The sequence below is a fragment of the Olea europaea genome, unplaced genomic scaffold (assembly GCF_002742605.1).
Source record: "Olea europaea var. sylvestris unplaced genomic scaffold, O_europaea_v1 scaffold3093, whole genome shotgun sequence".
NCBI lineage: Eukaryota > Viridiplantae > Streptophyta > Magnoliopsida > Lamiales > Oleaceae > Olea > Olea europaea.
Window position 1 is genome coordinate 1 of NW_019249669.1, and position 23,128 is coordinate 23,128.

Consider the following 23,128-nt stretch of genomic DNA (forward strand, 5'->3'; position numbering starts at 1 on the left):
AAAAAAAAAATACAGCTTAACCACCGATGTTGCTACGCCACGTCAACAATGGATAATTATCATCCTATCCCCTGTGGACAGGAGATCAACTCTGTAGAGGCGAAATAGTTTATCTAAAATGTAAAGTTTAGTAACTATTTTGAAACCGAAATAAACCCGATTGATCTAATGGAAATCAGGCTATTAAGTTCGGTGACTATTAGGTTTTTAAGCTGTTGGCAATTTTAATAATGTACAGGTTTTTGGACAAGGCAGCTGTTGTGACAGAGGAAGACAATGTGAAATCCCCAAATCCATGGAAGCTTAACACAGTCCATAGGGTTGAAGAACTAAAATCACTTATAAGAATGGGGCCAATATGGGCAGCTGGAATTCTCCTCATCACAGCCTATGCCCAACAAAGTACTTTCTCACTTCAACAAGCCAAAACCTTGGACAGGTATATATTCAATCATCTAATCTAAATTATTAGAAAGAAAATAAATTTATTAAAATTATGCCTTCATGAACAGGCACCTCACCAAATCCTTTGAAATTCCTGCTGCATCCATGAGTGTCTTCACTCAAACCTCCATGCTGTCGACTATCATCTTCTATGATCGAGTATTTGTGCCTATAATACGCAAATTCACAGGCCTTGAACGCGGTATCTCTTTCCTTACACGAATGGCAATTGGGTTTTTCATTTCGTTATTAGCCACATTGGTTGCTGGTTTTGTCGAATTAAAACGCAAAGATGCAGCAATGGCACATGGACTAATCGACCTGCCTGGAGACATAATTCCCATGTCAGTGTTTTGGCTAATGCCACAATACTGCCTTCATGGAATAGCAGAAGCCTTCATGTCGATTGGACACCTCGAGTTTTTCTATGATCAGGCGCCGGAAAGTATGAGGAGTACCGCTACTGCATTGTTCTGGTTATCCATTTCTGCTGGGAGTTATACAAGTACACTTCTGGTTACTCTTGTGCATAAGTTCAGTGCCGGACCTGGTGGATCAAATTGGCTTCCGAATACTAATTTGAACAGGGGAAAATTAGAGAATTTCTACTGGTTAATCACTCTACTGCAATTTGTCAACTTGATTTATTACCTGTTTTGTGCCAAATTCTATACGTTCAAGCCAGTTCAGGTATGGAAGGCAGAAGATGAAAAGGTCGAAGAAGATACAATCGAGCTAACAAGCCATGTTTAATGGCAAGATATTTGGAGGTTACTGAGCATTGTCTAGAGTTTAGCCTCGGCCTTTCTTAACTTGAAACTTCTGTATGTAGAACGTTCCACCTCGATGTAGAAGGAATTACGTAGACTAGAGAGAAAAATGTAGAAATGTGTGTATGACCTAAAACGTGTGCATTTTCAAGACTAATTTTTAGGTCATTGGTTTAGTTTCTATCTAATGCAAGGATTCACCGAATAATTTGATCGACATGCATATGTATCAAGAGTAGCGCTATTAGAAGAATTATTACCGCTTTTTTTCAAACACCCAATTTATTTAAGGGAAAATTGCAGTCGAGGTATCAAACCTTTCGTTTATTAGCAGACTTTATCTAAACCTTTAGTTTGTGCCAGCCACAGTTCCAAATCTTTCAAAAATATACACCGGGGGTCCAAATGGATGAAATCCGTTCAGTTGACCGTTAGTTGACCAAGAATAGTAAATGTTGACCTATTTTGACTAAATTGGAAATGGTAAAATGGTAACTTGATAATTATCATATTAAATAAAAAATCAAAAAATCAAGAAAAAATCAAAAAATAAAAAAATTAAGAAAAGAAATTAAAATAGGGTCATCTTCACCCCATCGCCCAGCCCAAAACTACCGCCGTCAACGGCTCAACTGCTTGAAGCTGCATCCCAAGCCCCAACAAAAAATGAGCGACAGTGTTTCTATGGACCAAAAACCATGTTTTTATCGACCGAAAACTAGTGATTTTCGGCCACCATTGAAGCCGATTTCACATGTATTCTCATCGAATGCTTTGCGTTTAACACAAAATGAATGGGAAAAACTTTATTAGTCCAATTTGTGAGTGCTTATACAGATTTTTTCCTGTATCACCAAATTAATAGGGAAAACTTTACTGGTCCGGTCTATTACATTTTATTTCTAATTTAAACCATTTCTTGATGATTTGGGGCCATGGAACTGCTCGTCTAGGGGAGCATTAACAGCTTGTAACGAAGTTAGGCTATGGGTGTTGAAGGATTGGCCAGAATTGGAGGAACAGTCATTCGCAGTGACGATTTTTTGTGCATGAAATATGCCTGATTTTCAACCAATTATTGTTATTTCTGGTATGGGATGTAGAGTGGATTAGGAGGGTTGGTGATGTCAAGATCCGATGGTTTTTTCGGCATTGAGTGGGTGGTGGCGGTGTCAATGGCTATCACGGTGTGACTGGCCGGAGAAGGAGAAGGAGGAAATGTGGGGTGGGGTGGGGTGGGGCCTGTATTAGTTTTGAATTTTTTCTTAATTTTTTTATTTTTTGTTTTTTTGATTTTTTTTTCAATTTATTTAATATGATAATTATCAAGTTACCATTTTACCCTTTTCAATTTAGTTAAAATAGGTCAACATTTACTATTCTTGGTCAACTAACGGTCAAACGGACGGTTTCCATCCATTTGAACCCCCGGTGCATATTTTTGAAAGGTTTGGTACTGTGGGTTGCGCAAACTCAAAGTTTGGGTAAAGTCTGCTAATAAACGAAAAGTTTGGTACCTTGGCTGCAATTTTCCCTTTATTTAAATCAATTTGAACCCCCGGTGCATATTTTTGAAAGGTTTGGTACTGTGGGTGGCGCAAACTCAAAGTTTGGGTAAAGTCTGCTAATAAACGAAAAGTTTGGTACCTTGGCTGCAATTTTCCCTTTATTTAATTCAAGAAAAGTTGAGCTGCATAATCAAAAAATTATTATTTTTTCTTCTTAAGAATATTTTTTTTTTCCTTCTTCTTTTCTTTTCTTTTCTTTCTTCTTCTTCTTTTTTTTTTTTAAGTATGGTGTCAAAAAAAAAAAAAAAAAAAAGGGTTAAACTCCCGTTTGATGGGGATTAAAATCAATGTTATAAATTAATTTCATCTACATATTTCATTAAATTTACAACTTTTTCACCATACGTTTTATCAAAATATTCTGAAAACCTATCAAAACAAGGGCTAAAAAAATATCTATAATTATCTATCTGCAACAAAAGAAAACTTGTGGGCATTGAATGTGACTGGAAAAGTATGCAATTTTAGCCATTAGTCAATTAAAATATTTATCCTATTCCAATTAGGCTTGCAATATTGCTTTTCCATGCTAATTAGTTGCTCATCTCACGAAAATATTTGTTTGTTTAAAATTACTGCAAGTGCACGATTTGTTAACAAGTAGCCAAAAACAATTAATTGTTGGGGTTCAAAGTAAAAACACTAAAAAATATTATGCGAACAACATAATTCTTATTTCACAGGGTTTAAACAACTTCACAAGAAAATCAGACAAAACTGATCCTACAACTAAATTCATCAAAGCATGAATATTCGAATCACCACTAAACAACATTATGTCCAAATCATGTCAGTCTTTTTTTCTTTTTTGAAAAGTTCATTTTCAACCTCAGATTCTCACAATAAAATATTTCACACTTAAATTCAAACATTTTTCTTACTTTTTAATTACACATTTTCCAAAAAATTACTATTTCAAAACTCATTTTCTCCCAAAAGACTCATTTTAAAGATTATCAAATAGGGGCTAAAGAAACTAACATCCAGAACATACGTCAAAGTTAAGAATAAATTTTAACTGCATATTTCATGAGATTCACAATTTTTTTATTTCAAATATCAACAATTTTTGTCAAAATCCACTAAAATTTTAATTTCCACTAAACAGGAGCGTAATATACAGCCCATGTTTGGCCCCCATTCTTATCTCATTCTCATTCTCAGTCATTTTCTCTATCTTATTTTTAACCATACAATCTTCCATAAAATAATATTACACACAAATAAAATAAATTTCATTCTTTTTCAACCACATATTTAAAAAAAATATTATTCCATCCATTAAAATTAGCTAAGAATGAGGGCAAAACACCCACATAATATCATGGAAAAATTGCAGTCGAGGTACCAAACCTTTCGTTTATTAGCAGACTTTGCTCAAACCTTTAGTTTGTGCCACCCACAATCTCAAACCTTTCAAAAATATGCACCAGAGGTTCAAATGGATGGAAACCGTCCGTTTGACCGTTAGTTGACTAGAAAAGTCAAAATTTGACTAATTTGGACCAAATTAAAAAGGGCAAAATGGTACTTTGCATTTTTTCTTAATATTAATAATTAAAATAATTAATAATAACAATAGAAAAGTAAAAACAAAATAAATAAAAATCAAAGAAAAGAAAGGAAATATTGTTCATTTTCATCTTCACCACACCCCAACTATTCATCATCACCCCCACGTCCCCACCCCACCCCACCCCACCACACCCCAAATTCTTCATTCCATGTCTGCAACTTCAAAATCCTTTAATCTATTTCACTTCCCAATCTCGCAATCAATTGAAAACCCGAAGAACATCAAATTCAAACATTATCCCTACTTAATTAATTAAAATCCAAATCCGAAGAACAAATTTCTTGCTACAGTGGAATTGGAGAAATTCCACTTTCGCACCCGACACCAAGACCCGCACGATGCGAGAGTCGTCCGTCCGTGTTAGCGAGGTTGCTACTGAGCAACTTGAGAAGCGACAGAGCGACTGGGCGTTTGTAAGCCTATAGTAGTGATGGACCTTATATGGAACCTAGAATCGTCTCGATTTCTATTCTGATTTGTAATGGTTTTTGGTAATGGGTGTGAAGAGTTGTTGCCGGCAATGGTCTTTTGGCGGCGGTACTGGTGACGGGCGGTGGTGTTGGATCTGCTGGTGGCTGGTTTAGGGGTGGGGTGGAGTGGGTGGGGGTGGAGAAGACAACAATTTTCTTTATTTTCTTAATTTTTTGATTTTTTCTTTATTTTTTGATTTTTTTCAATTTATTTAATATGGTAATTATCAAGTTACCATTTTACCCTTTCCAATTTAGTCAAAATAGGTCAAAATTAACTTTTTTTTGGTCAACTAACAGTGAAATTGACAGTTTCCATCCATTTGAATCTCTGGTGTATATTTTTGAAAGGTTTAGGACTATGGGTGGCACAAACTAAAGGTTTGGGCAAAGTCTGCTAATAAACAAAAGGTTTGGTACCTCGACTGCAATTTTCCCTAATATCATAGTGAAACCTTGATTTTAGGAAAAATTGCAGCTGAGGTACCAAACCTTTCGTTTATTAGCAGACTTTGACCAAACCTTTAATTTGTGACACCGGAGGTACCAAACCTCCAAAAAATTCGCACCCGGAGTCCAAATTGACAAAAACAGTTAGTTTTACCATCAAAATTGTTAGTTGACCCCAAAATTGACATTGACCAAAATTTTGACTGATTTTTAAAGGTTAAAATTGTAACTTTACATTTTTTAACAAAAAAGACAATTATAATAAATATTGATAATTAAATAAAAAAACAAAAATCAAAATATAAAACCACCCACCACCCTTCCCTTTTTCCCCAATCCCGGAGCCCCAAAAACCACCACCGTCACCGTCCACCGCCATAGCCAGCCCTTCGAGATCGCCTTCTGCTTCATCTTCATCTTCTTTATCGTCCCATTTGGCAATGATTGAATTAAAGCAGAGAATCCTTATTGCGCTTTCGAAAATTGACCTACTGAGATGCCCACCAGATCGCTATGGAGGACCTCGAGAAGATTATTGAAGCCCTGTCCAATGATGGGGTTTCAACGCTACTCAATTGCCTATACAATGCCAAGAATGACCCGAAGCCTGCAGTGAAGAAAGAGAGCATTCGACTCCTTGCTGTACTCTGCACTGCTCGCACTGATTCTGCTGCGACCCATTTGACCAAAATCATTGCTCACATTGTTAAGAGGCTAAAGGATTTAGATTCCCAAGTTAGAGAGGCCTGTTGTGATATAGTTGGCTCATTGTCTGCACTGTACTTGAAGGGTGGAGGAGGGAGTGATGGGGGTGGGATCGCTGTTTGTCAAGCCGTTGTTTGAGGTGATAGGCGAAAATAACAAGGTTGCGCAAGGTGAAGCAACAATGTGTATGGTGTTGGGCGGTCGACTGTTTATTTGGAGAATTTGAAGGCAATGAAGGGGTGGCGTTGGGCGGTCGACTGGCGTTGAAGGTGTGGCGTTGGGCAGTCGGCTGGCAGGTAAGGAAGTGAGTGGTTCCTGGTTTTTGGTTTTGGGGTGGGTGTTTGTAGGGTGAAGTGGAAAAGATGAAGTATATTTCTTTTTTTTTAATTTTTTATATGAAAAATATAAAGTTACATATTTAACCCTTTAAAAATTAGTCAAAATTTTGGTCAATGTCAATTTTGGGGTCAACTAAGGGTTTTGATGGTCAAACTAACGGTTTCTGTCAATTTGGACTCTGGGTGCAAATTTTTTGAAGGTTTGGTACTTCCGGTGGCACAAACTAAAGGTTTGGACAAAGTCTGCTAATAAACGAAAGGTTTGGTTTCTCAGTTGCAATTTTCCCTTGATTTTATTTGATCTTCGAGCAATTGAAACCTCACCCATGGGGGGTCCTGAACAAAAAAATGGAACCCCTATCTATGGGTAGGGTTTGGTTGGAGGGCTATTAGTCCCCTATTTTTGTAGCAAAACCCTTATTTTTTTGAGATTTTATACATATTAAGACTTGTCAACTTGCCCCTAAAGTGTGTATTATTCACACAACTCGATCAGAATAGTATGGTTGATAGAGTCTTAGTCAAATATTTCATAGGTAATTAATTGGTGGTATTGCATCATCTTGATTCTTAGACAAGTCATGGTGCTTTAATGTCCAAACATGAACATACACGTAACGCAACTCCACTGCTTTCTTTAATGAAGATAAGAAATTTGTTAGAGGTTCGAAAGTTTCAACTTTTATTAATGCTTTAATTTGATGTATACATATAAAATGATTTATATAGAAATGCAAAAACCAATTGACAACGAGGTTGACGAAAGTGATCTGACGGTCACGGTGCATGGCTCTTTCTCATGGCCGTTCCTTTGGGGTAAGGTTTCGATGACTTATTTCTTCTTCAAACATGGCGATGCGACCATATTTATTACCTTCCCACCTACTTGTGTATATATATATTGTCTTTATACATAGATATAAGTTTTCATTATCGATATTTGTTGGATTTGAGGTTAGACGGTAGATCGAAAAATCATGGCCCCCAATTTTCATTCTCTCTTTTCCAGAAGAGAAAGACAGTGGACAGCCAAAAAGTAAGCTTCTAATTTTCTCCAAAACATCTTCGTTTCTCTCTTCTGACCTTTTTTTTTTTGGGTGTTAATGTTTGAAAGTATGAAAAAATGTTCTTGAATCTGAAGGACCGGAGAAAGGGTTTCGAGTTCAAGAGTTGCCATCGTTAAGGACGCGGCGCTTGAGGACGCTAACACTGGATTAACCCAGTTATCGGCGGTTGCGAATTCGTTCGAGGAGCTTTCTTCGGTGGTGAACTCCAATGGTTTCAATTTTGATCTTCGTTTGGAACCCTTTTGCGATGCTTGTTCGCTTGTTTCTGATCTCTTTGGTTCTTTGGGCATAGCGTTTAAATTTGCCGAATTGGAGTATGTTTCTAAGGTTGGTTTTATTTAATTCCTATTCTATTCTACATTTCGTCCATATGTACATGAAGAATAGTTGCATTTTTATTGATCTTTTATATTATTGATTTAGATGTGAAATTTTGTGTTAGTGTGTGTTTTCAATAATTCAAGATTATCTAAGGAGGATTCTTGGTTCATGTGAATTGAAAATGATATTCCTTAATGATCTTCCAGAAAAAAGACAAATGAAGAAGAATAAGGGCCCGTTTGGTCTGTCTAGGTAACATATAATGCTCCAATTCATTTCAGGTAAATGATCTGGCAGAAGCATCACGGATACATGGAACTTTAAATAATATACTTGATTTTGATGTAAGAAATGATACAGTGAAAACACAAGGAAGCCTCTCACGTAACTTGCGCAGAGTTAGGCTGGGTCTTGATCTCATCAGAGCTTTATTCCAAAACTTCTTGTCATCGGAGTACGTTTCTCTTCCTTCCTTTAATACCATCTTGTCAAAATTTAGATTTTTTTCTCTGGAAAGGATGTCTAACTTCTCACTATGCTACTTCCAGTGATTGTTCTTTAAAAGAAGCTGCTTCAGCAGCTTATGCAAAAACTTGTGCACCATATCACGCATGGGCCATCAGGACTGCTGTTTCTGCTGGTATGTTTGCACTGCCGACAAGGGAACAACTACTGCTGAGGCTCAATGAATCTGGCGAGTTTATTCGTCACCTTTGCTTGCTTTCTTTTGATTTTCCTGTCATTAAATAGTAAGATCGTTTTGGTGACTACTGGGGGGCTACGTTTTTTTATTAGAGTACCACACTGTGAAATTGTGGAAATTGGAAAGGTTACTAACCAGTTCTGAACATAAAGGTTAATGTATAATAGAATTTGCAGTGAAATAACTGCAAAAATTTCTCGACTAAGTTCTCCATAAGGACCTATAGGAAAGGAGCTCCACTTTGGAAGTTACTTTGAAGGGCTATCAACCACTCACCTGTTTCTGCAAAATACGACCTTTATAGTTCGTTAATGGTTGATAAGGAATTTGAGAATTTGGTAGGCTTTGACCACAATCGAACTTGCTATTTCTACGAACGTATAAGCTATATGTTTAGTGATCAATCCCTGAAATTCTGTCTTCCCACAGCATCTATTGGATAAAAACAGAGTTGAGCTTTAAAGTTGAGATTTGGAACTTATAAAACATTAATGAGCCTTTTTCTGTATGATGCCTAGTGACTAAAAGAAGATGCGTAGTTTTGATAGGCGTTGACAGGGAGAGATTGGAAGTCGCAATTCACATTCACATCATACTTAGCACGAATTTAACAGTAATATAATATGCAAGTAAAGGTCTCTTGACAAAGGACAGTGATTATTTAAAATACAGGACAGACATTTTGTCAGCTTTGAAGTAGTTTTCATCATTGTCAATTACGGATTATTGCTTTTATGCATAAAGTTTCTGTTTAGATTCATGATTTGTATGCTTTTCTGATTTATATACTGGAAACGCGACTGATACTGATACAACATCATTTCAGACGAGTCAGCAGAGAAGGAAATGCAAAGATACATCGATGCCTCTCTTCCAATCATAGAATACATTGATAAATTGTACACTTCAAGAAATATCAGGTTGGATTGGTGAGCTTTGCTTCATTTGGAAGAGGCTACTGATATACAAACCTCTTTCTCAGTGCAGCAAGATTGGACATTTTCTGAAGGTACATTCAAAGCATGAAAGTCCAATTTGTCCTGAAAAGTTTTTTTTTTTTTTTTTTTTTTTAATCACTGCCGACACGAATTCTCACTTCTAGTATATGCTTCTGCAGGCTTGTTGCCAAGCATCCTAGCAGTCGAAAACTCGAAATAGCAGTATCTTGTTCATGTAGGCCAGAAATTTAGGTGGAAGTAGCTACTTTTTCTACAGAAATACCAGTTATTTGTGGGTTAATTGGCACGTGTGCATAAGATGTCCTGCCAGAAAATATAATTTCGTAAAGAATAGATCCTTTTATTTGATTTCGTGATCCACTGATTGAATTATCAAACGATATTGGTGAAGTCCGGGTGACCTTTGTGCCCAAAAAGTGCATATTTAACTTCTCATCTAAGTCCACGTCTCAATGTTATGTATCTCTCTTAGGACGCCTACTTCTGGCATATGGTTTAGCCTCTCCACATGCTTTTTAACTCTGCCTGGAGGCCTGGAGACGAGCTTTCTTGGCCGTTTTCTTTAACTATGATGCTCTTAACAACGTTAAGGGTTCTCAACTATTTTTTTTTTGTTTTTTTGTCTGAACAAATGCAACTAGGGCTGGTCAAATTTTTCGAACCCGAACCAAACTGAATCGAACTTGACGGTTCTTGTCAAATTAAATACCCGAACGGGTATTTGAATTGAGAAACGACGGGTACAGTTTGGTTCTCGGTTCTAGACCAAGAATCGAAGAATGGAATAAGAATCGAATCTTTTTAATTTTTTTTATATTGAGTAAATCAAATTATTATAATTTTAATTTTTTCTAAATAAATTAACAAATTAACAATTTCTAAATCCAAATTTTTGATCCAATAATTTGTTTCATTTTTAATTGTTGGCCCAATTACCCATTTTATTGTTTCATTTCTTAGCTCAACAAAATTCAATCCACTAAATAATCATAAACACCTATACTAAAGTGCATAACGTTGTCTTGACTCTCGCAGCCTCGCTAACATTCTAAAACCTACATAATCGTCTGTCGACGCTGTGACCTCCGATCGAAACTGTGACATTCGCTGACTGAAATTTTGACCGTAGCGATCATTTGAATAAGGTAGTCTACCGGTTTCTGACATTCCAAAATCATTGAATATATCATTATTTGTATTTACATAATGTTGTTATAAATGTTAAAAATTTTAATTATAGTACAGAATCGAACGGAACCGAACCCGAACAGTTCCATAATTATATTTGGACCTGACGGTTCCATTTACTAGATACCCGAAAATTTTGGTTCGGTACCGACCCACCCCCACCCCTAAATGCAGCCAATTCAACACCATAAACAGCAAGAAAGTTCCTTGACCTGGTATAACGCAGTATCAAACCAGTAATAGGTTAAGAGAACGTTTGGCATGGTTTTTGAATAGTTAAAAGAAGTCTTTGAGACCCAAAAGTTGTTTTTGAACTAGTTTGACTAATTTTGTTAAAATGTTTTTTCTTAATATAAAGAGCTTTTGGATGAAACTGGTTTAATATGATTTTTTCTAAAAATACATTCGGAATATAAAGTTTCAGTAATACTATTCAGCACCTCTATACTTTGACATTAGTCTAGGACACATCATTTGTGTCATTAAATTTTAGATTCAATTAAATATAAGGATTTATGACTCATTTATTAGGACACATGACTTTTTGACATCTAAATTAATGTTCAGGTACTAAATAACATAATTCAAAAGCAAAAGTTTCGTCAAACGGGTTTTAAGGACACACGCATAAGTTAACTCGCGTAACTCCAAGGCATTTTTTAACCGAAGAAAATATATATATCTGCAGAAACTTCACCACTTCTCGGTATACTCACCAAATATATTGCAATCTTCACCATCCATTCCAATCCCCAAACCCTATGCCCCAACTGTATATATCAACTTTCAAAATAATTAAAAAACTAAATTAAAAAAAAATGTCCGTTAATCTATCTTCTCCATTTCATCTTGTCCGAGGAAATACATGGAAATGGTCAGTTGACAACATTTCCAAAAACGTCTTTGACAAAAAAAAAAAAAAAAAAAAAAGTTAAATTGTGAAGTGAAAGATCAAAAGTCAAAAATACCCTTACTTCATCTTGTGCAAACTATGGAAAGGAAAAAGAAAAAACTCAGTCGGGATCTAGTCGACCACACTACCCTCACAGTCAACTCAACGCCAACCACCACACAACCTAGTCATCAGCGACATTATGTTCAACAATGTTAGTTTTTGTGATTATGAAATTGATTTTTCACATATGGTAAAGATTAAATTTAGTATTTATTTAGTCTATTGGTCATTATTTAGGTAGATGCTTGAGTGCATACTAGATTTAAGTGTTTTTTGGGGGCGGAGATCGCCAATTCTTATTGGATATAGCGATTTTTTGACCAAAAATTGGAGATGGCAGGAAGGCTGTTAACAGTTGGCGAACCCGACTCTTAATAGTCCTTCCTGTGGCCCATATATCAGTTGAGAGAGGTATAGTACTCTGGACAAATTATTAATGTATTACTATGTTAACAGTTTAGACTAGTTGATAGCGATACACTCCACTTCGACCTCGAGGGCAAAGTCGTTAGTTTCTATATTTAAGTTTGCCCTCATGATTGCACTGGAAATCACGGGCGACGAAGCAGCGAGCAACGATATTCAAAGAAACAATAAGTCGTATGACACATGTTTTCAAGAACAGGGAACGATACTTCTACCGTAGTTGATTGATGCAATCAGAGAATGTGACGAAGTGTTGGACATATTGAAGCTGGGATTCGCTTATATCCTAGAGAACATGGTGAGGTGTTATCACAAAAAGAATGTGATTGACCTTTTTCATTAAAAAGTTATTGACGACATCGATGCCTTCAACAATTATCCGTGGGGGCGGAGGTTTTTAGCACACCGTACACGTCTTCACAAGATCACATTCGAAGTCCAAGAAGCCCTTGCATAAGTACAATACTTATGGATTGTCATTGACAATGCATGTAAATGTTTAACATAATTAATATTAAAATATTTTTTATTCTAAATTTATATATAATAATTATATGTATTGCAGATATGGGCATATGAGACTGTCCTCTTCTTGGGTACCCGATTTGCGAAGAGAGTGGAGACACGCTACTCTCGACTGCATCATTGGCGAGTATCTCGAGTAGAAGATTGTCTATTTGCTAGACAATTATCAGCTCTCTTTGACGACCTCAGGTGAGTATTATACATTTGTGATTTATATTGTATGTTGTTTCAAAATCTCAGCACATGATCATTAACTAGTTGAAATGTCAATATGTCAATTTGAAATCTAAACTGATTTAACATAGTTTCGCATACTCAAAACAACTATATTTTCGATTTCATCCTGGACCGAGATTCGATATGTTAATTGAATATAATTTGTTAATTATTGTTTTTAATGAGTTGGGCTATTTTAATGAAGTTATTCATTTTAAGGTTCTTATTTGTGTAGGAGCGCGGTCTAATTGATCGAAAATCATTTTTGCCCCAGATATCATCACCTCTGCCAATGAGATCTCCTTCTTTATCATTTAGACACCTCCCCCATGGATCTCCTGCACACAGTCAGGGTTGTTATTTCGATAATCTATATGTACGTCTAACTGATTTTATTAGAGAGGAGATGTGCACGCAGCACGCTACAAAGTGAGTTGGAGAGGAAGTAGGGGCTCTTTGACAATAGTAAGAGGCGAGGTAGAAGATTTATGCCATGATGTTGGAGTGCTACGAGGCCATTTAGTAGACATTCAAGAAGAGATTGCTGCGCTATAAGACGATATAGTAGGCAGACGAGAGGGAGACAGATTGCATGATAGAGAAGGTGACAGAGAGTGTAATATAGAGGATGGTAGAGAAAGGGGTCACACTTAGGATCATTTTATTATCCGTGACACGGGATAGGGTCTCCTTGATGGTGACGTAAGAGGTGGCAGAGGATGAGAGAATAGAGGGTTGGCCCTGATGGCAGATAAAGAGAGGATGATTGTCATGACAAAGGATTAAAAGCATGCTATTGATGTGCCAGAGTAGGTGGCCTACAAGAGGTCAAGATTACAGTCATAGTACGCCACTTCTCCCTTTATGGCTGAGGCGAAGAGGAGGACGTTCATAGACGGGACATTCCCCAATCTTTTTTTAGAGGTAAACCCTGCCAAGTGGAAAGCTTTTGAAATAGAGTGGAGAAGAATTATGCCTAGGTAAGTATTTTATAATTTTAGTAAACTATGCTAATTCATCTATACTTCTTTTAACATTTTTTCCTTTTCATTTTCAAAGTTAACTACACGATAGCTCAAAAGACGATACCGGATGCTTATAAGTGATTTTAGGATATCACGACTTCGACAGCTTAGCTCGTCAAGATGTAAGTGTAATATCACAATTGTTTTTTATTATGTATATATAATTTGTTGTTTATTAAATTAAATAACTCTCTCTTTTTTATTGGTGTTTCATGTTGTAGCACATCAACCTGACTTTGGACCTATTGTGCAATCAGGCTCGAAGATATCTAAGATCATTTGACGTTCCAGGCCGAGTCATTTTGAGCATCGAGTCCCTACATGCCATTAACATTGTGCATCAATCGCTTCAACTTATGGGGAATGAGTACAGGTTGCCTAAATATATGCTCGGGTGGATCACAAGGATGAGATCGAGTATCGGGAAAAAATCATGGGGCAAGTCGAATGCATATGTACATTCTAGTGATCACTAATTATCACTGCTTTGCTGTGGAGATTGTCTTTCTTGATTCCACTATATACGTGTACGACTCTGATCATACCTGTTGGACACAGGGTCAGGTCGAGCATATATTAGAGCCAGTGCCTATAATCGTTCATTTGATAGACAATTACCACATAATAAGCAAGCAAGGCCAAATGTTTTAATGTAGGGAGTTCGTCTTCACCAGACCCAAACTTCTCCTCTCGCTTTTGATTGGGTTAAAAGTGTTTGTGGCGTCAATTCCTTTTGGTGTACATCTTACCCAAAATACCAAGAAACATAAGTTGTCAGCTCATATCTATCTATCTCCGCTCCTCAATCAAACAAAAGTAACCGTTTGATCCTATATAGCCTGGACCTACATACTCATCGTGGTCGTCCTACAGCCTCCCACACCCATATTCCTAACCTCTCCTCCTATTTTATTTGCTTACCATGCGGTCTCTGTGTCGATTGAGCCCAGTATAGTATTAGTTTTTTAGATCTTAGAAATGAAATCATATCTGCCCGGAAGTGATTTGTGTGACAAACTAGTTATCGTGTGGGACATGACGATGATGAGACGATAGAAATCGTAAGTATTTATAAATTTTTTAATTTGAAAACTTAGTTTTTAGTTATTGAACTAACACGTTGTTTTTAATTGAATTGGCGATTGCTGTTGTTCGTAATTAGGTATATTGAACTTTTGAGTATAATACATAAGGATGATAGAATCAACCAATCCTGAAATTAGAGGAAGAACTTAGCATGCAATTTGTATGAAATCAATAATGGTACGTAAATATTATATATTGTTCCATTCGAAAATGTAAATATTGATTATTTAATTTAAAGTCGTTATATGTTATGTCCCCGTTTGGCCCTCATTTTGGGATAATGAAAATGGGTGGAATAGTATTTTTCTGAAAAATGAGTGGTTGAAAAAGAATAAAAAGTTTTCGATTAACGTGTGATATTATTTTATGGAAGATTGTGTGGTCGAAAATATAAGGGAGAAAAATGAAATGTAATGAAATGAAAATTAACGGGGCCAAACAGGGGCTCTATATCGTTTATTAAAAATGTATGTATTATTCATTTAATTGTTTACAATCCGTAGTAAATTGTACATTATTTTAATTGTATGAAAACAAAGTATGGGACCCTAACTAATTGCAAGTTCTTAATAGTTGATTCAGAACATGAAACTGTGGTTGAAGATTAACATTGATAGATTACACATTGATAGATTACACATTCGTCTAATTTTCATATTAGCTAGTATGCCAGGTTGCTCTGCACCTACACGGCTGAGGAAACTCTTCGATAGATGGTATTGAAGATGTACGTGGACTTTCAGGACCACACGTTGAACTTTGAGTGGCAACAAATGAGTGAATTACCCAAATGGTCATTGAACTTTATAAAAAGTTTTCATGAGATCACTGAACTTTAAAAATCACCAATTTATCACTAAACTTTGCAAAAAGTTTCCGCATGGTCATTGAACTTTGTAAAAGGTTTTCCAGGAGTCACTAAATTTAGTGATCCATGGGAAACTTTTTGCAAAGTTTAGTGATGAATTAAGCGATTTTTAAAGTTTAATGATCTCGTGGAAACCTTTTGCAAAATTCAATGATGAATTGGATGATTTTTAAAGTTCAGTGACCTCATGAAAACTTTTTATAACGTTCAGTGATCATTTGGGTAATTCACTCGCCAACAAATTATAAAATGGGAGAATATGGTCGAAAACTTTCCACGCGACTTCATTCAGTGGAGAAAATATAGTTTTAGCATATGCTACTTTTCGATAATCAGCTATATAATAAGGAGAATATAAGATTCTTGCTGCAAAGCCTCTATAAATAGTCACTGCGATTGTATGCTTACATGAAAAACTCTCCAGCTGAAATTGATCACAAGTGCATGTGTAATCGGTCAAGTCCACCATGTATGCCATATTACGTGAACATTTTATGGAGAAGCCGCAACTCATTTAGTGGTTCTACATTCAACTTTCTTACAATCACTGCAGCCTTGAATAGTTTATCCTCCTGGTGCAGCTAACACGTGCCTGTAACTCTGTGATTCCACACATCAATTTTGAAACCACTACTACAACTTGTTATGAATGTTTTCAATCATTGCGAGGATAGATAACTTTCAATCCTTCTTGAATAATACATTGAGAAACTCTGCATTATTTAACATCATCATATTATATTGACGGCCTGAAAAACGTGGCCACACCTAATGTCCAATCACTATTTTTATTAGATAATCCCATGTCAGAAATGATTTACTTTTTATTTTGATCATAAACTTATTAGTGACATTAATTTGGAAGGCCATTGGTGAATTTAACACATATCTTATATATCAATCAGCTTAAGCCTATCAACAATTTCTAGTTTGCAAGGCAAGTTTGAGGTTTGTAGAATCCATTAGCTCTCCTATATCAAAGTTAGGAAAAGTCATGCTATAATGTTTGTGATGTGAGATTCATGTTTTTTCAGGTTTATTTTTTGTTTTTTTTTTCAACTTCCTAATGCAGGAGCATACCTTAAAGAGTAATTATATTCACACCACAATTTTTATTTTTTGCATCACATTTTAATTGCACTTAATGTTCTTAATTATTGCTCTTTATAGTACTTATGTCCCTAAAATCACTATTTCGGTATGATAGTTCGCAAAGTAAGGCATTTAGATTGTGGATAATAATCCCCTTTCATGGTGATCGGCATTGGGACCATTGGAATACAAGAAAATTGCAGATTTGGATATTTGAAAAGTAGGTGATTCAACCATTCAAAAGATCTTAAAATTCATCTTTTTCAAGTAAAAATTCTTGATTCGGAATTTATGTTAAAAAATGTTACGAATTATTACACTCCCCTTAATTATTCTTTTTCAACCATGTTTCTCTCTGAAATCTCCATTTTCTCTATTAGAGGAAGCATATACATCTCTCAAAAGATGGCAAGATCCTCTCATCTAAGTTTTGTACGCTGTTTTAACATGTAAAGAGTTTGACTACGTCTCTTAACAAAAATAAGATGGTAGGATCAAGGCATAACTTTAATAAATAGGCAGAATCTTTTGTTGAAAAAAAAATGTGGGGTTGCTATAATGTTTTGTGGATTGTAGGTTGAATTAACCTTTTCGTGTGGCAAGGTATAAAACAAAAGGTTGTGTTGTTTTCCAAAAGTATTGCATATTTTATTTTATTATATTTATCCAAAGAAAATAATAAAATATTGTTTGCATCTCTATCACTGAATTTGTTCAGTCGCATTGGATTTTTTTTCACCAATGAAAACTACCAGTAGGATTATTACTCAAGAATGGGTTTAACTTTTAGGTCGGACTCTTGTCCTTTAATTTGTTGTGATGCCAAGAAACTTGTAGTATGAAATTAGTAAATTTGGTTTATGAATTCTATAAGTTATTATTATTATAATAGAAAGTTTTGTCTTCTCCTAAATGAATATTTTAATTTGTACTAACTTTAAGTGTACAAAAATAAATCGACGTGTTTGGTAAGCCAATATCTTTCTCTCGATTTCACTAATATTTATACAAGTAATTCAATCTCTTTCTCTTAATATCATGTTTCACCTCGTATTATTTATGTAAGAGTGAATTGCACAAATGGTCACTGAACTTTAAAAATCACCTAAATGTTCACTAAACTTTACAAAATATTTTCCAGAAGTCACTGAATTTTAAAAATAACCTAAATAGTCACCGAACTTTGCAAAATGTTTCCCAAAAGTTACTAAACTTTCCAACCCCTAAACCACCTTAGAGCCACCATTTATGGACCACCAAAATCCACCCTCCGGCCACTTTGGCTGCTAGACAAACATACCACCTTGAAGCTCTCGTTTCCCTCTTCACAATTCATCCAACCTCCAGTCATAACACCAACCGATGTGGCCAGAAATCCAAGCCAAATTGGGCAGCCTGAAACAACAAAAAATGAAGATTTCGGCCATTTTTCGTGCTTGATCAACCCATTTTGGCTTGAACTTTTGACAAAATCGGTTGGTGTTATGACCTGAACTTGGGGTGTGGGTTGTGAAGAGGGAAATGAGGGCTTTAAGGTGGTATGTCAGTTCTGCAGCCAAGGTGGCTAAAGGGTGGAGTTTAGGTGGTCCAAAAATGGTGACTCGCTCACTTTCGACCATTTTTGTGCTTGGTCAGCCTATTTTGGCTTGAATTTTTTGTCAAATTGATTGGTATTATGATCGGAACTTGGGTGGGTTGCAAAGAGGGAAGCGAGGGCTTCAACATGGTATGTCGGTCCAGTGGCCAAAGGGTGGATTTTGGTGGTCCATAAGTGGTGGTTCTAAGGTAGTTTAGGGGTTGAAAAGTTCAGTGACTTCTGGAAAAAATTTTGCAAAGTTTAGTGACCATTTAAATTATTTTTAAAGTTCAGTGACCTTTTGGAAACCTTTTGTAAAGTTCAGTAACTATTTGGACAATTCACTCTTTATGTAACATTATTATCCCATAGGCAAAGCTATTTAAAATATTATGAAAACTACGTCTATGTGATAGATTTGCTAATAAAAATGGATATGAATATGAACTAATTTATATTTTACGTTCTCTAATCAATTAAATAACGATTTATTTATAAGTTAGTATTATAATAAAGTTAAATATATACTTTAAAGCACCAAAAGTCCTAGTAATAAACATGGTACTTGCCCTCCGGGGCACAACTCAACTGATGGATCAATCAACATTGTCTTGCTTCCAGCGGTAGAGTAGAGAGTTCGATTTCTAGTGGGAACCTGCGGCCAAAAATTTGGTATGGAGCAATCACTGTGAAGGAGGGTCTCTTGTGCGCAAAAGTGTACAGATAATGGGGGGAACTTGCAATCCAATTGAGACATAACCCGCGATTTACCCCCTCCAAGGTTCTAGGGGCAATGGTCTTGAGGGTCCAGGATTTAGTCTGGTGTAAGTTGGGATACCTGGATATCAAAAATAAAAATAAAAAAATAAAATAAAATAAAATAAACATGGTACTTTATATTCTTCCTAGTCTACTAGACGTGTTGTTATGGACCATTTTGGACAAATGGGTCTGATTTTGAGATTTCTTGTACAATTTGTACAGTTTTATTCATTCAACAAGTTTCCTCGAAACTTCTCATCACAAATTTCAACAACTTGACAAGTTCTGAATTAAGATGAGTAATTTTCTTAATTAGCCCTTGTTTGGTATCGATTAAAATTCAGATTTTAATTTAAGTCAAAGTTAATAATTAATTTTAATCACTGGGTCTTACAACTTTTCAACCATACATTTCATCAACTTTTATCAAAATCTTCTAAAAATCTGATTTTAATTTGGATTAATTTGTCCATTAGTCAAGAAAATTTGAATACTTACTGAATGAGGGTAGCTTTTACTAAACACCACGATAGCCACCTCAGTTGAAAATTATGTTTACCATCTTCACCCTGCTCGAACTATCTTCCTTGTCTGAAACAGTTTTCTTAATCGAGTTAAATGTGAAACAGGCGGATATACTAACGATATTTTTATTTATATTTTGACTTCTTTAATATTGTTCAATTTGGGAAAGCAAATATGATATTTAACTTTATATCCTTAGAAACAATATGTTCATTAAAATTAAAGCGTGTTTGGAAAGTGTTTATTCATAGTTTAAATTATAAATTGATATAAAATGTGTGATGAATAAGCGAATTGAGTCTAAATGTGTGGATAAAAAGTGATCGGAGTGTACATAGACAGTTTATGAACTTGGGCAGACATAGGCTAAGGTTTAATTAGATTTTGTAATTGATTAAGCAAATATTTTCATATGAATTGACATTTCCCTACTTTGAATTAATAATGTCTTTTGCTTTGTCAAAATAATAATAATAATAATAATAATAATAATAATAATAATAATAATAATAATAATAATAATAATAATAATAATAATAATAATAATAATAAAATCTCGGGGAGCTCCAAATTCCATAATCAAAGCAAGATTAAAATAATAATAATGATGATAATGATAAAATAAAAATATTGATTTTCCAATAGTTTAGAGATAGAGAGTTGGATTAATTTATTAAATTCTAATTCGATTGGACCTAAAAGAAGAAAACCATCCACTCTATGATGTACAAAGATACATAGAAAATGGCATATCACCATCAATTTCATTTTAAATTATTTTTGTGAATTGATGGGATAAATATTGGCTAAAAAAAAGTTAGTAGAATATGCCAAACCATTCACGTTTAATCCTGTTTTAGGTCACTCAAAAAAAAATAAATGGTAGTCTTATTAAAATACCCAAATATTACTAACATTCATGCATATATACAGACATATTAGACTCACTTCCGTGTCATCAAAGAAAGGTGTAAACGGGCAAGTCTGGTTTGTATTGTAGCCAATTCCCTTTGTGTTCACAAACAGCTCTTTCTTGTTCTCACTATTCTTCTAACAGTTGGGAAGAATGGGCATTAGAAAGAAACTGCAAGCTGTTCTTGGAAAAGGCTTCAGAACCTCAAAATTCAGATTCAAAATCAACCTCGCCATTGCCCGGCTTTCAGTTCTCAAGAACCAGCGCCGAGCACGCTACTCCATTGCACGGTCTGATGTGGTAGAGTTGCTTAAACTTGGCAACCATGAGAGTGCTCTTCTTAGGGTAATTTCATCAACTCAGTAATCACTTAATTCTCAATCATACTTTGACTTACTTGAATGTGCTTTTTTTGTGTGTGAAATGATGGTTTTTGATAGGTTGAGCTAGTGATCATGGAGCAGAATATGTTGGATGTGTTTGCTATTATTGAAGGCTACTGTCATCTGTTGATAGAGAGGGCTAACCTCATAGAACAAGAAAAGTTGGTTTCTATTTGGTTTTGACTTTTTCACGGATTTTTTAAGAATTATTGAAACGTTTTCATATATATTTAAGAGGGTTATTATTCTTCCTGGTAGAGTATGTCCTGATGAGTTGAAGGAAGCCGTATCAAGCTTAGTTTATGCGGCCACAAGGTGCGGGGAACTCCCAGAACTTCAAGAGATACGAGCAATTTTCACAGCGCAATTCGGGAAAGAATTTGCAGCTAATGCTGCTGAACTGCGCAATGGATGCATAGTAAATCCAAAGGCAGGCTACTTATCATTTCAACACTAATACAGTTAAGAGCTAAGATAAATTATATGCTAATTTCATTTATGTACAGATAGTACAGAAATTGTTGACTAGGGTGCCAAGCTTGGAGGAAAAATTGAAGGTTCTCAAGGAGATTGGTTCAGAGTACAACATTGATATACAAATTGAAAAGGCAGCTTCTGTCGTTCCAGTGGTATGGATATTATTTTGACAACATTTGAGTTTATTGGACAATCTAATACAAATTTGGGATGATCAACATACCCAGAAACAAAAAATTCGACATGGCTGATAGTGCTGATTAGGTCACTTCAGTGTCGTAGAATATGATTAGGTTCCACAAAATCCAACATTGTGAACATTTATTGATTACTTGGTTATATGCTATTTTCAGGTAAATCTAGAATCAGGTACAAAAAATCAGCAAGAGTCATCCCGAATAACCACATCAGGAGTCTCTAATCCAGAAGAGAACAGGCGAATGTGGCCTGAAGATATAGAAACGGTTGAAATTTTTTCTGATTCGGTGAAAATGCGGAGAAGGTACACTGATGTAGCTGATGCAGCCCAAGCAGCTTATGAGTCTGCATCTTATGCAGCAGCAGCTGCGAGAGCTGCTGTGGAACTGTCACGGTCTGAATCAACTGATCCTGATGGTCCTAACAGTCCTAATGTCCAGGAAAGAATTGAGCCAACGAACTCTAAAATTTTTACGAGGGAGAAAGCGGTTGCCAGATTCATGGATGCAAAAGTTGATCCGATATTCAAGAAAACCCACCCAATACAAAACTACAGTTTCAGTTCTGGTATTGAGAAAAAGACAGGACACTATAAGAATGGAACAGAATTTAAGATATCGCTATCTGGTTCAAGTTCTGATTCAGCTGACGACTATGAGGAAACTAAGATGTTCGTTGGTGAAGAGGGCCGACTGGGGAAGGAAAAAGTTCTTGATGGAACTGATGATGAAACTGCATATATAAGTAGAACTCCAAGGTCAGAGACTTATTTCATGGATACCAGTATAAAGGATGATATCCTGGAAGGTAGGAGCACAAAACCTTATTGTTCATCCCACAAGAATTTCCTTTTAAGATCTCAAACTGTATTGACAATGGAGTCCGGGCCTGACAATTCAAAGAAGCACTTTGCTGAAGAAATCAGGACTCAAGGTGCACAGCATTTGAATGTCCACAAGAGACCAATCTCTGTAAGGACTAGACAGGCATAAGGCCAGTAACAACCACACAAACTACAGAAGAGGATATATATATAGTCACTGCAACAACTTATGAGAGTTTAATTTAAATAGCAAATACTTTATTTTTCTCATATTATGAGAGTTCAATGTAAATAGCAAATACTTTATTTTTCTCATCATGATATTTCTTGAAAACTATGTAATGGATCTGATGGGTGGCACTTTGTTATATTTCTTTTTTTCAAATGTAAAGCACACAATACTGACAATCTTTATTAGATTTACAAATTTCAATAAAATGCTAATATCACTAACTTCTGAACACAGACAATCTCTTACTGAACTCCAGTGTGATTGGAGGACACAAGATCGACATTATGAGGAGGAAACATGCAGTTTAGAAGCTACTCATATTAACATCTGCTATCATGTAAGAGAAGAACATTAATATTCTCAGCAATTTTAAAATTTGTATATTAGAAGAGATTTCCTTATCAGCAGAGATAAAATAACGTCAACAACGGCTAGATGAACCTAACATGCTAGTTATATTTGGAAGTACAATCATGTCCAAGTGGTT

The 23,128-nt window shown here is 35.5% G+C and overlaps 3 protein-coding genes and 1 long non-coding RNA gene across 4 annotated transcripts; all 4 read left to right on the top strand.

Annotated features, from left to right (window-relative positions):
• Positions 1-6: 6 nt before the first annotated feature.
• On the top strand, positions 7-1,498 carry LOC111385156 (protein NRT1/ PTR FAMILY 3.1-like). The gene is made up of 2 exons (XM_023009531.1): positions 7-439; positions 513-1,498. Exons 1-2 carry the CDS (start codon positions 231-233, stop codon positions 1,195-1,197), a joined length of 894 nt encoding a protein of 297 aa, XP_022865299.1. The 5' UTR covers positions 7-230; the 3' UTR covers positions 1,198-1,498.
• A 5,544-nt stretch (positions 1,499-7,042) lies between these two features.
• On the top strand, positions 7,043-9,806 carry LOC111385153 (ACD11 homolog protein-like). The gene is made up of 7 exons (XM_023009529.1): positions 7,043-7,137; positions 7,281-7,357; positions 7,463-7,715; positions 7,991-8,163; positions 8,258-8,403; positions 9,239-9,421; positions 9,530-9,806. The coding sequence occupies exons 1-6, from the start codon at positions 7,108-7,110 to the stop codon at positions 9,343-9,345; spliced, it is 786 nt and encodes a 261-aa protein (XP_022865297.1). The 5' UTR covers positions 7,043-7,107; the 3' UTR covers positions 9,346-9,421; positions 9,530-9,806.
• A 2,700-nt stretch (positions 9,807-12,506) lies between these two features.
• On the top strand, positions 12,507-15,023 carry LOC111385154. The gene is made up of 4 exons (XR_002701019.1): positions 12,507-12,654; positions 12,917-13,661; positions 13,741-13,828; positions 13,928-15,023. It is a non-coding gene; the product is annotated as an uncharacterized LOC111385154 (long non-coding RNA).
• A 5,495-nt stretch (positions 15,024-20,518) lies between these two features.
• On the top strand, positions 20,519-22,872 carry LOC111385161. The gene is made up of 5 exons (XM_023009536.1): positions 20,519-20,873; positions 20,969-21,072; positions 21,170-21,341; positions 21,418-21,540; positions 21,742-22,872. Exons 1-5 carry the CDS (start codon positions 20,682-20,684, stop codon positions 22,576-22,578), a joined length of 1,428 nt encoding a protein of 475 aa, XP_022865304.1. The 5' UTR covers positions 20,519-20,681; the 3' UTR covers positions 22,579-22,872.
• Positions 22,873-23,128: the final 256 nt, after the last annotated feature.